This window comes from Chrysochloris asiatica, unplaced genomic scaffold (assembly GCF_000296735.1).
Source record: "Chrysochloris asiatica unplaced genomic scaffold, ChrAsi1.0 scaffold00003, whole genome shotgun sequence".
Classification (NCBI taxonomy): domain Eukaryota; kingdom Metazoa; phylum Chordata; class Mammalia; order Afrosoricida; family Chrysochloridae; genus Chrysochloris; species Chrysochloris asiatica.
The window spans coordinates 44610581-44626831 of NW_006408521.1; the positions used below are offsets into that span (position 1 = coordinate 44610581).

Below are 16251 nucleotides of genomic sequence, written 5' to 3' on the forward strand. Positions count from 1 at the left end.
AGCCTCATCTTTCTCCCGCGGAGCGGCTGGTAGTTTCGAACCACTGACCTTAAGGTTCGCAGCCTGATTCGTAACCACTACGCTACCAGAGCTCCTTAAGGAAAACGTAAGTTTATCTAAAACTAGATAATTACTTGTATCTGTATGCGTATATTGTATATGTATGCATGCATAGGCATATGTGACTAGATAGGCTGTTAAGCCCTGATTATATATGTATGTGTGTGTGCACACGCATGTGAGTACACGGGCGTCTATACAAATATATTAAGACTAAGTGAGAAGATATTTTAATCTTTTATGGTCCTTTGTTAATGAAATAGTTGGGGTGGAGCTGAGAAGAAAATGAAAAAATTGAAATATTTTCTAAATTTTGTAAGCTCTGAAATGATGAAGTTTTCCTAATTATGTATTTGTAACTGTTTAAAATAGAAGGAAATTATGGATAAAGCAAAGAGAAAATGATAGTGTAAACAAGTAACAGCAGGACTTTGTCCAGACTGGTAGCAGCCGCCTTTGCAATCCTGGTGGAGGAATAAGAAATATAAGCAGTAGTATAACTTCTGGTGTGGTGCTGTGGGTTAATGCGCCAGACTGCACAGCCATTTGAACTGCAAGGTCGGCGGTTCAAGCTCACCAGCTGCTCTTTGGAAACCCTACACAGGGTCACTATGGGTCGGAATCGACTCGACGACACTTGACAACCACATAACTCCCAAAGTGGTTCTTACATGTACTGTTTTTTCCTTCCCTAGATCCACATCTTTCAAAGTGCAATTAGATTTTTCTTCTTTTGTTTGAACCTAATTTTGCTGCCAATGAAATTTAACTTAATTTGTCTGGTATCAACATAGAACTCATCAGTACAGTATTTACTCTGGCAGCAACTTTGTCCTCTATGTAAAATGAAATATATCCAAGTTTATGAAAACCAAATAAATTTCTTTTGAGAATTAATGAGAAAAAAAGTAATTTGAGAATTTTCCTAAGTTTGAAAGAAACCCTCATTTTTGGTAGTTGTTACGGCCTATTCTGTCTGTTTACTGCCTTAAATGTTTTATGCTACTGCAAGTCGTACCATTTCTTTAAGGTAATTATTTTTGTGATTTTATTTTCTTCTTCTAGGTTAACCGAACCTTCGGGATATTTAACAGATGGTCCGATTAACTATAAGTATAAAACTAAATGTACATGGTTGATTGAAGGCTAGTAAGTATGCATTTGTGTTGGATTAATTTATATTTTGTTCTGGAATGATAAAGAAACTGATACTGTCAATATGAAAACATTGAAGTCCAATAACTTCACAAAGTACATAGCTAATTTAATTGATGATTATTAGATATAGTTGTTTGTGATTTTTAAAAATGGAATTTACAACTTTTGGACATCATGTTTCATATAAATTGCAGTGCCCTGTTATCTGTGATGATAATAGTTTAATGTTAATATAATTTTTATTTTGAAGTTTTATTAATGTGCTGGTCTAAATTGAGTAGATTAGCTTGTTTTAAACATCTTGTACAATTTGAAGTTTCCATGAAAGATTAAAAATAAGTTTCATGCTGAGCTATGCCATTGGTTCATGAAATTTCATCATTTTACCTCTAAGGGTGTTAAAAAAGAATTTTTTTTTTTTTTTTAAAAAGAAGAGAGAGTTAATTATACAAATAGCACTGTTTTTCAATAGTTTAGGACTTAAAACTGAATTTATCTATTTAAATATATTGTAAATTAATCATGAATTCTTTATGGTCCATTTTATAATATGTGGAAAATGGTTATATTTTACTAATTATAAAACGATTCTAAAATCTTAAAAGCTATTCTTTCTGTGTTGTGTACCTGTGGTCTCAGTTTGTTAATTCATTAATAATATAGACCACTGATTAAAACTTGAGGGTCTTATTTGGGCTGTTAGTTAAGGATTCTGTAGAAAACAGAATAATTGCTTTTTGAATAAATATTTTTTAAAATCCATTTTTCCAAGTATAATTTGCCTGTAGTACAATGCACTCATTTGTATGTATTGTGCAATAAGTTTCAATAATGTATTGCATTTATGTAACCTCCACCTCAATCAAAATCTAGAACATTTCCTATGGATTAAATTTTTAGAAAATGGTGACAGAGATATATGGCCTTAATAGATTTTGAAGTTGTAATGTCAGTTTTACAAATTAAATATCATTGCTAATCCATGTTTTATATTGGTAATTTAAGAATGTATAGAAAAAAGGTATAGCGAAATCTGTAATGTAGATTTTTGAGAAAATGCTGAGTAAAATTTCTTCAGACTGTGCTTTGATATTACATATTGTTTAAAATATTCTGATTTTTTTTTTTTTTTTACAGTCCAAATGCAGTGTTAAGATTAAGATTTAATCATTTTGCTACAGAATGTAGCTGGGATCATATGTATGTTTATGATGGAGACTCTATATATGCACCTTTAATAGCGGTACTTAGGTGAGTAATGAGGTTAAGCATCTTTGGATGTGCTTTATGGCTGTTTGTATATTTTCTTTGGAGTAATGCCTATTCAAATCCTTTGCCTTTTTTTTTTTTAAGTATATGAGGTAGCTTCAAAAAGTTGTGGAAAAATGGAATTAAAGGATAAGGGAATTTTGCACCAACTGTTTGAAACTCCCTTGTATGTGCTACTGAAATGAGAACCCTTTACTCATTTTTGAAGTGTAGTGTTGGTCTTTTTTGTTGTAGAGTTGTGATATATTCAGGATAACCAAAACCAAAGTCCACAGTGATATGATAGGACAAAGTAGAACCATCCCATAGGGTTCCCAAGGTTGTCAATCTTCACAGAAGCAGACTGTCACATTTGTTTCTCATGGACCGGGTGGTGCGTTCGAAATGCTGACTTTCATTTAATAGTTGAGCAGCACTTTTTTATTGAACATGAGGGCTCCCTCATATTCAGCATTTGTTGTAGTTAAGTCCTATTAAGTTGATTCCAACTTAGAGGGTTTCCGAGGCTGTAAATCTTTGTGGGAGCAGAAAGCCCCATCTTTCTCCAGTGGAGTGTTTTGCAGGCTCGAATCGCCAGGCTTGCTTGTGCTTTGCAGCCCATTGCTAATCCTACAGAGCCACCACACTCCCCATTTTCAGCATTGTTGTTGCTGTTGTGAAGGGCCGTCGAGTTGGTTCCAACTCATAGCAACCCTGTATAGGGTTCCCGAGGAAGGACTGGTGAGCTTGAACTGCCGACCTTGCTATTCAAACTGACCTTGCAGTCCAGCGCATTAACCCACAGCACCACACCAGGACGTTTTTGCAAAATGAATTGATTGTAATATTTCATTTTGTTCTGTCAAATAGGACTTGGATGAGTGAATTCACATTACAGTGCTGCCTAAGTGTCAATTTAAACTGTTTCAAGGATTTGACTAATTTGTTGGAGATACTCATTTTCTCTCCATGAACAAGTAGGCTTAAAAAAAAAAAAAAAGCACTCGTTACTAGCATAGAGCTTTTGCTTTTGTACATTTATTTGATTCCCTTATAAGTCTGTCAGTTTGTTGTACTGTGGTGGTTTGTGTGATGCTGGAAGCTATGCCATCAAGATTTTGCTGCGAGCCTCAAGGTCAGCAGTTAGAAACTACCAGCTGTTCCGTGGGAGAAAGATGAGGTTTTCTGCTCCCGGAAAGATTTGCAGCCTCGGAAACCCTATATAGGGTTTCTATGAGTCAGAACTGACTCCACAGCACATAACCACCATCACCACACTGTTGGTGGCAGGTTTCAGCTGACCTTCCAGACTAACACAGACTAAGAAGAAGGAGAGGTGTACTACTTCTGAATGTTAGTCACTGAAAACCGTAGCAGTGGAACACTATCAGCACCAAAATACAGAATATTGAAACATGAATAGCACCAGAATTTGCTAGATATAATGATGGCTAAGCTTCGTCTCTCATACTTTGAACATATTGTAAGGAGGGAACAGTTGCTGGAAAAGGATGTCATGCTGGGTAAGATGGAGGGTCAGAGAAAAAGGGGAAGACCCCCAGTGAGATGGATCGGCCAGGTGGCATCATTGATGGCATCGAGTGTGGCAGTAGTAGTGAGGTTGGCCCAGGATCGGACATTGTTTCATTCTGCTGTGCATGGGGTCGCTATGAGTTGGTTCTGACTCGATGGCACCTGACAACAACAATGCTGGAAGATGAGCCCCTTAGGATGGAAGACACTCAAAATACGGCTGGGAAAGAGCTGCCTCCTCAAAGTAGAGTTGACTGTGATGATCTGGATGGAGCAAAGCTTTCAGGACCTTCATTTGCTGATGGGCACAACTCAAAATGCGGAGAAACAGGTGCAAACATTCATTAATAATCGGGACATGGAGTGTACGTGTATGAATCTAGGAAAATTGGAAGTTGTCAGAAATGAAATTGAGCTTGTAAACATCGATATCCTAGGTATTCGTGAGCTGAAATGGACTAGTGCTGGCCATTTTGAATCTGACAGTTATGTGGTCTACTATACCAAGAATAATAAGTTGAAGAGGAATGGCATCACATTCATCATCAAAAAGAACATTTAAAGATGTAGCTTGAAGTATAATGCTATTTGTGATAGGATAACATCCATACACCTGTAAGGAAGACTCACTAATACCACTTGGATTCAAATTTATGTTCTCAGCACTAAAGTCAGTGATGATGAAGTTGAAGAATTGGAACAACTTCTTCAGTCTGGAATTGATCAAATAATGTAATCAAGATGCATTGATAATTACTGTTGATTGGAATGCAAAGTTTGGAAACAAGGAGGAAGAATCAGTAGTTGGAAGATATGGCCTTGGTGATAGAAATGATGCTGGAGAATGCATGGTAGAATTTTGCAAGACAAATTAATTACTCATTTCACATACCTTTTGAAACAACATAAAGGATGACTAAACACATGGAACTCACCACATGGTATACACAGAAATTAACTTGACTACACCTGTGGGAAGAGATGGTGGAAAAGCTCTATATCATCAGCCAAAAGATGGCCAAGGGCAGACTGTGGAGCAGACCATCAGTTGTTCGTGCAAGTTCAGGTTGAAACTGAAGAAAATTAAAACAAGTCATGAGATCCAAAATTTCACCTTCAACAATCCCACCTGAATTTTAGAGATCATCTGAAGAACAGATTTCATACATTAGACACTAATGATGGAAGACCAGAAGAGTTGTGGGATGACATCAAGAACATCATACTGAAAGAAAGCAAAAGGTTATTAAGAAGACAAGAAAGAAGGAAAGTACCAAATGGATGTCAGGAGATGCTGAAACTTGCTCTCCAGTGTACAGATGCTAAAGCAAATGGAAGAAATGAGGTAGTAAAAGAGCCGAATAGAAAATCAAAAGGCAGCTCGAAAATTTCTAAGTCAAGTATTATAATGAAATATGTAAAGACCTGGAGTTAGAAAACCAAAAGGGAAACACTCAGCATTTCTCAAGCTAAAAGAACTGAAAAAAAATAATTCAAGCCTCAACTTGTAATTGAAGGATTCTATGGGCAAAATATTGAATGATGCAGAAAGCATCAAACGAAGGTGGATTCAGAGTCACTGTACCCGAAAGAGGCATGGTACCAAAAAGAAATAGACAATGTTCAGCCATTTCACGAGATATATGCTCAAGAGCCAATGGAGAGACAATGGACATTCAATAAGGAAGACTGTAGAAGAATTGATGCATTTGAGTTGTGGTGTTGGAGAAGAGTATTAAAAGTACTGTGGACTGCTAGAAGAAAAAACAAATCTGTGTTGGAAGAAGTTCAGCTAGAATGTTCCTTAAAAGCCGTGATAGTGAGACTTTGTCTTTCATATTTCAAATATATTATCATGAGGGAGCTGTCCTTGGAGAAGGACATCATGCTTGTTAAAGTGGAGGGTCAGCAAAAAAGAGGAAGATCTCCAGTGAGATGGATTGGCACTGTGGCAGCAGTAATGGGCTCAAGTTTGACAACAATTGTGAGGAAGACGTAGGACTGGGCAGTATTTCATTCTGTGGTGAATCAGGTTCCCATGAGTTGGAAATGATTCGATGGCACCTAACAACAACAACAACTACAACATATTTAGTTTTTGTATACACCTGGGTGTAAGGGGAGCACTATTCTGCTATGGAATAGTTATACATCAATATAATTTATATGTTATTGTTTTTAAGTACCACCAAATCGGTTCCAACCCAGAGCAACCCTGTGTAGGATTTCTGAGGAGTGGCTGGTGAGCTTGAATCGCCAACCTTGAGGTTCAAACTGACTTGGCAGTCTAGTGCATTAATGCACAGTGCCACACTAGGACTCCATAATTTGTATCAACAAACAACATTTTAAAGAATCAAAAAAATGATATATTTTAACCTGAATTGATGTATTGGAAATGTATAATTTAACTAGAGTTAAATTATAACCTTTGGCGCTGTGGGCTAATGCGCTGGACTGCAAAGTCGTTTGAGCTGCAGAGTCGGTGGTTGAAGCTCACCAGTTGCTCCTTGGAAACCCTATACAGGGTTGCTATGGGTTGGAATCGACATGACAACACTTAACAACAACAACAAATGATAACTTAGATGGTATGGTGATGGTGTGAACCTTCTGTTTTCATCCGAGTTTGCAAACAGCGAGAAAGGTTAAGCCTAAAGTAAGAGTCCTCCCTGTCATCTGGTGACAGGAGGACAGCAGGACAAGAGAGATGACACATGTGGGAAGTCCAAATGTTGGAAGGAAAAAGAAAGGGCGAGGGATGAGAGTAGATGTTAGTGTACCAGCGGTTGTTCGAGAGCTAATTGGGTGAGAAATGGATCGGATCTCAGTGTAGATTTCTTCTAGTTGCCCATCGTACTTGTTGGCACTCTGAGATTCTGACAAGAATATTGCTGAGTAAGCATAATGTCAGAGGTATATTAATACACTTTGTGGTCAATTTTGCTTTCTTTCAGTGGCTTGATTGTCCCTGAAGTAAGGGGAAACGAAACTGTGCCTGAAGTTGTTACAACATCGGGTTATGCCCTACTTCATTTTTTTAGTGATGCAGCATATAATCTAACTGGTTTCAACATTTTTTACTCGTAAGTATTTATAAAAAACCCACCCAAACCCCTTTCATTTTATAATTGTTCTCTTACTTTGAGTTTTGTTTGTTTTTTATTTTTACAAATGTCTTATATACTAGTGTATTAAATGTCAAATTATACAGAAAATGCAATGGTGCTGGGATTATTTCTGAGTTCACAGGGAACTATGGTAGCACATTAAATTTGGGGAGAAATTATTTACAAAATTTAAAAATGTTTGCTGGCGAAGGATGAAGCAAACAAATACAAATAGATGTAACTGAAGTCTTATCCACAGACTTGGGAGCTGGTAGGGAGTTCCAAACAGACTTTTCTGTGTCTGATGGTATTTTACTCCTAATATGGAGGACTTCTGGCAGCGTACTGGTTACGAATCGGGCTGCAAACCTTAAGGTCAGCAGTTTGAAACTAGTAGCTGTTCCGTGGGAGAATGATGAGGCTTTCTGCTCCTATAAAGATTTACAATCTTGGAAACCCTGTACAGGGTCGCTATGAGTTGGAACCGACTCCACGGCACTTAACAACAACAACAACTGAGTATCTATGATATCTGATGCTTCCATACATTTTTATATCTAGAAATACAAACATGGAAAGAAGTAGTCAGGGATGTTTGCATTTTTCCATAGGAATACTCACAGAGGAGCTGTATCAACTTATTTTTCCCTTAGCACCAGGAATAAAGACATTCTTACACAGATAGCTTTAGGAAAAATAAAAATATTCTTCTGTAATGAGAAGTTTATTATAGCATTTATATTGTTCAAGTAGGTACCCAAGGGAGACTTAAGTATATAGTAGAATTTTAAAAGGTCTTAAAAGATCATTTTAAAAGGTATGAGATAAATACCCCTTTTCTTTCAGAAGAGTGTGCTACTTTGGTATAGTTGTTGTTGTTGTTGTTGTTGTTAAGTGCCGTCGAGTCAATTCCGATCCATAGTGACCCTGTATAGTAGAACCTGTGAAAGCTAGAACTCAGTGAGAAGGTTTTGTGTTTCTGGATCTCATACGTTTTCTGGCTCTGACAGTGGTTTCTAGTGCACTCTGTTAAGAATTGTCATAAACACTCGGTGTGTTTTCCTGCTCTGACTGGTTTCCAACTTAACTCAGATTTTTTTAAGTTTTACTGTAAAATCTAGCTAGGTTGTATTTTGGCTTCTTATATGGTTTCAGGTGCCTATGAATTTAGTTTTCTTTATGTAAAATATATATTTGAAACATTTGAGCACGGAAGTCTTAAATACTGCCCTTGAAACTGTTAAGATTTTGTAGATGTTGAGTCGTTAGAAGTTTGGAGTCTTGGTAGCAGAGTTTCTCATTGGTTGAATGAAGACCAATTGGAAGTAAATACCAATTGAATGGCATCAAAGGGTAAAAGCGTACAGAATAAGGAATTGGATCTGTGTTGTGAAATAGTGTTAAATGCAGCATGTAAGACAACATCAAAACTTAAAACGCTGACAAAATGTCAAACAGAAATCACTTAAAATTCTCTTGAATTTGAATGTATATCAATTGTATTTTGCAGAATCAATTCTTGTCCTAACAATTGCTCTGGTCATGGGAAATGTACCACTAGTATCTCCGCTCCCAGTCAAGTATACTGTGAATGTGATAAATACTGGAAAGGGGGAGCTTGTGACATTCCTTACTGCAAAGCCAACTGTGGGAGTCCAGACCACGGCTACTGTGACTTAACGGGAGAGAAATTGTGTGTCTGCAATGACAGTTGGCAAGGTAAGCATGTGTGGTCTGGTGGCTTTGGAATGGAAACTGTGATTCAAACAGCTAGTTAGTTCACAGAAAATTTTGCATGGGTTTGTTTACTATAATTCAAATACCCAAATCTCGTGTGTTTGTTTTTACTTTTAGAACACTCCATTTAACAAGCAACTTCTTTTTTTTTTTAAATGTTTTATTGTGAATTATGTGATAGTTTACATGGGAGAACATTAGCTTTACATTCATCCTATTGTATATCATTTCATTGCCATGGTTACAATCCCCTCCATGCATCATCAACCAACCAAAGGGTATACCCTGCAAACCTGTCCCCCCAGTTGTCAGCATACATCCTGTCTCCCTCTCTGGGACTAGAGTCCCCAGCCTCTCCATCTCTCCATGTCATTGTCTCTGCCTCCATCTCTGGTGTCACTGCTTCTCTGGGTAGGGTCCTGCTCTCCGCTCTTCTCCCTTGATGGTTCCAGGAACCTCCGCTCCTGGACTGCATAGTCAATCACTCCCCTCCTTTTGCTACAAAACGTCTACCTTTACATTTCCAACCCTCGAAGTCACTCCTGATAACAATTATTCACCATTGTATCGCAAGGGACCTATCCCCATCTCTTTTCATTAGCTCCGCCCAGGCAGATTGGATACTACTCAGTGGAGATTCTACCTTCCTCTGTGCCCTCTGGATCTAGGCTCCCTCTTGAAAGCTTGTAAGCCAGTTACTTGTAGCGCCTCCCCCCCCCCCCCATTTTGGGTAGCCAACAAGCAACTTCTTAATCATCTGTTTTACTTCCTCATAAATAGAACTGGTAAAGCTTTTATCTACATGCTATTTGGAAGGTTAACTGAAGTTTTATATGCAAGTGTTTTGTAAATTTTGGAGTATCATCTTGCGGAAAATAAATGTTTATCTGTACTGACTGCATTGTATCTACAAGTTTGGAGTCTTAGTAGCAAAGTCACTCATGGGTTGAATGACCAGTTGCAAATAAATACTAATTGAAATGCATCAAAGAGTAAAAAAGTCCAGAATAAAGAATCCATGTTGTGAAATAGTGTTAAATGAAACATATAGAAACAACCTTAAAACTTAGAAAGTTTACAAAGTGTCAGACAAAAATTTCTTATAGACTACTGACCTCTTGTGGCTAGTTTTAACTACACAGACTAAAAAAAGTTACTTAGGACATATAGTACTTTCATTGCCTATTATATAAGATACTTAGGGAAGATTTTCAAAGCAATTTCTATAACAATATATCATCTTAATTTTAATTTAAAATGATGAGTTTTTTTTAGTTTAATTTAAAATGATGAGTTTTTTTTTTAGTTTAATTTAAAATGATGAGTTTTTTTTTAGTTTAATTTAAAATGATGAGTATCTGGACATAATATCATAAATTCTGCACTGTGGAGATAAAAGACAGTTCTAGCTATCCATTCATTTATCCTCACATTTAGACATTGATTCATTTCAGTATTTGAGAGCTTATTTTTTATGTTAATTATGTTTAAATCTTGAAAGCTAAATTGTGTCAACATCTTACTCCTGTTGATAAAGGGAACGTTGAGTTAAGAATAATCCAGATCTTACTCATAGCATAGTAGTAGTACTTCTTGCCAGACTTGTCATAAATAAAAAATTACAGTGACTGTGTTCTTTATATGTTGTTGTTGTTAAGTGGGTCCAACTCATAGTGACCCGGTATAGGGTTTCTGAGGAGCGGCTGGTGATTTTTAACCACTGATCTTTTGGTGCTTATCCTACAGTGCCACGCCACTATTTACCATTATTATTACTTCAAGATTTTATTGTGAATTGAGTGAAAGCTTACAGGTTTGTAGATCATCAATTTTACATTCAACAAATCATATACTTTGTTTCATTACAATGGTTATATGGTTATAATCCCTCCATGTACTATCAGTTATAACAGTATTTCTTTCTATCCATTTTAGCTCTGTTTTTTTTTTCCCAAAAAAAAACCACTCAGGCATATATAATAATTGACACCACCAAAGGGCACATTCTGCATGTCTGCCTCCTAGCTGCCAGCTCTCAGTCCCTCTCTTTCCATGAATCTAGAGTCCTCAGCTGCTCCCTCTCTCCATGTCCCCATCTCTGCCTCCGTCTCTGGTGTCCCTGCGTCTCTGGATAAGGTCCCACATTCCGCCCGTGATCTTCCCCCTTGATGATCCTAGGGTCCTCTGTTTCTGGACTGTAAGATTAACTACTCCCCTGTTTTTGTTACAAAACTTACACATTTACAATTGTGACAGTCACAATTAGTCATGATAACAATTACTTGCTATTGAATCATAATCTTATCCCCATCTTTTTTTACCAGACCCATCTACACAAGATGAATTTACTATTATTTTTGAGATGATATTTTCTTTCCAGTGGTGCTGAGTATGTTAAGTACTCACTTTGGGAAATTGTTTTAAGCTTTGTATAAATTAAGAAACGCTTGCCTATCTTAAACCCATGTTATTGTATTAAAAATAGGCTAATTGCATACAGTATCAGTGACTTCTTATTGGACTGAATTTGGTTACATATTGTAGTTACAAGAGATAGAAATTTCTCAATATTCTTTCATTATGTTGTTGTTGTTGTTAAGTGCCGTCGAGTCGGTTCTGACCCATAGCAACCCTGTACAGGATTTCCGAGGGTGTAAATCTTTACGGGAGTAGAAAGCCTCATCTTTCTCCCGCGGAGCGGCTGGTAGTTTCGAACCGCTGACCTTAAGGTTCGCAGCCCGATTCATTCTTTCATTATAGGCTCATGTATTTTAGTAAATGGCTATTTTAATAATATGTTTTATTTCTTCCTCTCAAAAGTACCATGAAAATTTAATTTAAAAGAATTAAATATTGAAACTAAAATAGCATTCTTTTCTATGGAAAAAATAGTACATAGAGAATACATTTACCTTGTTGTTGCTGTTTGGCACCACTGAGTCTGTTCCGACTCTTAACCAGTCCTCGGTACAGCAGAACTAAACACTGCCCGATCCTCTGCAGTTCTCACAGTCATCCTATGGTCGAGCACATTGTTGCAGCCACTCTGTTAATCCATCTTGGTGTGGGTCTTCCTCTTTTTCTTGGACCCTCTACTTTACCAAGCATGATGTTCCTTTCCAGGGACTCGGCCCTCCTGATCTTGTTGTAAAGTGCCGTCGAGTTGGTTCCGACCCATAGCGACCCTGTCTAGGGTTTCTGAGGAGCAGCTGGTAAGCTTGACTGCTGACCTTTCAGTTCAGTCAGCTTTGCAGTCTGACACATTAACCCACAGCATCACACCAGAACTCCCGTCCCTCCTGATAGCACGTCCAAAATACGTGAGGCAGAGTCTTACTATTCTAGTTTCTACAGAGCATTGTACTTATTCCAACACAGATTTGTTTGTTTTTCTGGTAATCCATAGTATATTTAATATGCTTTGTGAAGACCATAATTCAAAGGCTAAAATTCTTCTTTGGTGTTCATTATTCATTATTCAAATTTCACCTGCATATGAGGATATTGACAATACCCCAACTTGGGTCAGACGCACCTTAGTCCTCAAACTGACGTTTGTGCTCTTTACCACTTTAAGGAGGTCTTTTGCAGCAGGCTTGCTCACTGCAGTATGTTGTTTGATTTCCTAACTGCTGCTTCCATGAGTGTTGAGTGTGAATCCAAGTAAAATGTAATTTTTGTCTCCATTTACCTTTGAGGTTTTTGTGAGAGTAAACAAATTTTTTTATGGTGAATAGTAATCCATACTGAAGACCGTAATCTTTGATCTTCATCAGTAATGATGTCAAGCTCTCTGCTTTCAGCAAGCATTGTGTGTCTTCTGCATACTGCATGTTGTTAACAAGTCTTTCTCCAGACGTGATGCTGTGTTCTTCTTCATATAGTCCTGCTTCTTGGATTATTTGCTCAGCATACAGACTGGATAAGTATGATGAAAGAGTATAACCTTGATGCGCATCTTTCCTGATTTTAAAATCCCCTTGTTATGTTCAGATGACTGCCTCTTGGTCATGGCAAGTCTTTCACAATTAAGTGTTCTGGAATTTCTGTTCTTCAACAAAGTTATTATACATAGTTTGTCATGATCCATACAGTTGGATGCTTTTGCATAATCTGTGAAACACAGGTAAACATCTCTGTGGTCTCTCTACCTTCAGCTAAGATCCATTTGACACCAATGATAGTCCTCTGTCTTAGTCTGGGTTCTCTTGAGAAGCAAAATCAGTGGACATATACATATATGTATACATATATGTATATATATGAGTTAATGTGCTAGACTACAAACTCGGTTTGAACTGCAAGGTCCATGGTCCAAGCTAACCAGCCACTCCTTGGAAACCCTAACAGGGTTGCTATGAGTCGGAACCAACTTGATGGCATTTAGCAACAACAACACACACACATACATATAAAGAGAGGTTTATATCGAGGAAATGACTCACAGTTATGGTGGTGGTGGTGGTAGTGGTGTGCCGTGGAGTTGGTTCTGACTCCTAGCAACCCTAATACAGGGTTTCTGAGGGTATAAATATGAAAGGAGCAGAAGGCTTCATCTTTCTCCCACAGAGCTGCTGGTAGTTTTGAACTGCTGACCTTGCGATTAGCAGCCCAACTCATAACCATTACTCTAGTCCCAAATCCATTAGTCAGGTGTCAGGCTGGTGGCTTCTGACTCATGTAACTGGAGGGCTGATGACTCAAGATGGGAAGGTCAGAGGTCAGCCAGGTAAGATGGCTGCTGCAGATGGCTTCCAGGATCGGCGGGCAATAGAGCAGGCCACTGACTTAAGTACAGAGAACTGGAGGTTGGATGCTGAGACAGATGCAGAATCCAGGTTGGGCAGAAAAGCAGGCAAGCTTTGTCCAAATGTTCAGTATGCTGGAAGCAGGCCACACCCCTCAGAGGAAACTTCCTTTCAGCTGATTGGCTGCTTATATAACAGATCTTACCATGGGGCTTCCTATGGCTTTACTGCCAAGCCTCTGAGAATCTAGGCCTACTCAAGTTAACACAAAACCTTAAATCTCACACCCTCATTCCATGTTCTTTTCTGCAGCAGACTTGAATTTCTAGAAGTTCCTTATCGATATACTGTTGCAGGAGTTCTTGAATTATCTTTACCAAAATTTTATATTGATAATATTTGTTCAAAATATTACCAATATTATTTGGATATAGGCACAACTATAGATTTCTTCTAGGCAGTTGGCCAGGTAGTGGCCTTCAAATTTCTTGGTATTGACAAGTGAGCACCTCCAGTACTGTATCCATTTGAGACATTTCAGTTGGTATTCTGTGAACACCTGGAACTTTGGAGTTTTTCCTTCAATGCCATTGGTTCTAGATTATATGTTACCTCCTGAAATGGCTGGACATCAACAAATTTTTATTTTGTTTTATCAGTGGTGTTTAAATTAAGGCCTTGAAATAGAAGTAAAGCTTTTACATATGTTAGTTCAAAGATGCATATAGTAACAGTGTTTTCCAACCTGCTTCATCTGCTAGTAGTCTCCATCTTATTTCAACAGTATGGACAGCGAAAGAGGAAATATATTTGTAAACCATATCTATGCATTTCTGCCCCTTACTTCATCTTGTTCCAACTCATAGTGACCCTGTGCACGACCGAACAAACTCCTGCGCCACACTCACAGTTGTTATGTTGAGCCCATTGTTGCTTCCATTCCACTGTGGGTCTTCCTTTTTTACCCCTGATGTCCTTTTCCCGGAATTGGACCCTTCTAACAACATGTTGATTCTAAGGAGCATTCAACAGTGCTTCTTCCAAGACATACTGTTCTTGCAGTGCACAGCACTTTTAATATTCTTAGCCAACACAATAATTCATCTGCGTCAATTATTCTATGGTCTTTTCTATTCATTACCCAACTTCACATACATATGAGGCAATTGAAGCCACTATGGCTTGGGTCAGGCACATCTTACTTCCATGGGTGATGATTTGTAGATCCATGCAAAATGAAGTCTTTGATGACTTCAACCTTTTCTCCATTTATCATGATGTTATTTATTAGTCCGGTTGTCAAACTTTTTGTTGTTGTTGTTGATGTGCAGTGTATATTGAGACTGTGTAGACTTTGATCTCCATCAGTAAGTATTTTAAGTTCTCTTAGCTTGCAGAAAGCAAGGTAGTTAGTCTTCCTCCAACCCTCCAAAGGGTAGTTGTATACTTCCAACTGTAAACATGAAGCCACAAGAAAGTTTGATAAGGATATTCCTTTCGCTGCCACTGTATTGGTGTCATTATGATTACTGTTGCATGCTGCAGGCAAGGATAAAAATAACTAAATCTCCTCATATTGTTGAGTCATTTTGAAGATCCAAAGTCCTGCTTAGTGGTATGTGTTTGGCTACCCTATTTCTTGCCCATCCCATGCTTTGGCTGCCGAAAGAAATAAAGAATCCAACTGAAATATGTTTAGATTGGTGTCATGTGTCATCAATAACAAGGAATGGGAGAACTATTTCTCTTAAGTCTGGCTGCTCAGACGAATAGCTGCAACGGGAGTAGATGGTCAGGTTAAAAGGTCCTAGCATTAGCCCACAGCGTCACACCAGGACTCCGTATGATCTGTACTCTGTTACAACAGAAGTATTTGTGCCCTGTGCTGTAGAGATGAAAAACAGGCCACCATCTGTTGTATATCAAAGACGATTATGAACCGTTAGGAAATTGACCTTGTACCCTTCCTATTCCAGAATGTCCTGCTGAATCCTATCATTAAAAAAACAAAAACAAAACATCTAATTCAGGCAAAATTTTCATATAAGGATCTTGGTTGTTTTAAGCCCTTCAATTACTGAATACAACTTTTAGAAGACTAGTGCTTTAGTAAATTTTGTCATTTCACTGATGCATGAAACATAATTGTAATTATTGAGAGAATAAATTGAATCTAGACATTTTGAATGTTTATCTTGTTTCCCCTTTGGTTCTTGAATACTTTCTCTTCATGATTTTCATTTCAGTCCTTTTGTTTCAGATTTTAACATTTGCCATTGGGTGGCAGTATTGACTACCAGAAAAAGTGCTTCAACTCCATGGCTTTATTCAAATTGTAAAAACTTGATATTTTTGCTGATTACGAAAAAAATAGTTTTTTAACCCAACTCATAAATGTTATGTTTAAAAATATTTTATTTCTGGGTTGTCTTGGAGTAGTTTCTGACGAGCGGCTGGTGAGTTTGAACTGCTGGCCTTGCAGTTAGCAGTTCAATGCTTATCTTAAAGCACCGCCCCAAGACACCGTATAACATATTGTTGTTGTTAAGTTCCCTTGAATCGGTTCCTACCCATAGCAACCCTTTATAGGGTTTTAGAGGATCAACTGGTGACCTTGCAGTTCAAAGGCTTTGCAGTTTGGTGCATTAACCCACAGT

General features: G+C 37.8%; 1 protein-coding gene across 1 annotated transcript in view; it reads left to right on the plus strand.

Annotated features, from left to right (window-relative positions):
• ATRNL1 (attractin-like 1) overlaps positions 1–16251 on the plus strand; it is an 827041-nt gene that overhangs the window by 49632 nt on the left and 761158 nt on the right. The window contains exons 2-5 of the mRNA XM_006831380.1: positions 1126–1209; positions 2356–2469; positions 6957–7085; positions 8620–8828. Of these exons, the coding sequence (XP_006831443.1) occupies positions 1126–1209; positions 2356–2469; positions 6957–7085; positions 8620–8828 (536 nt within the window). The remainder of the gene's footprint in view (positions 1–1125; positions 1210–2355; positions 2470–6956; positions 7086–8619; positions 8829–16251) is intronic.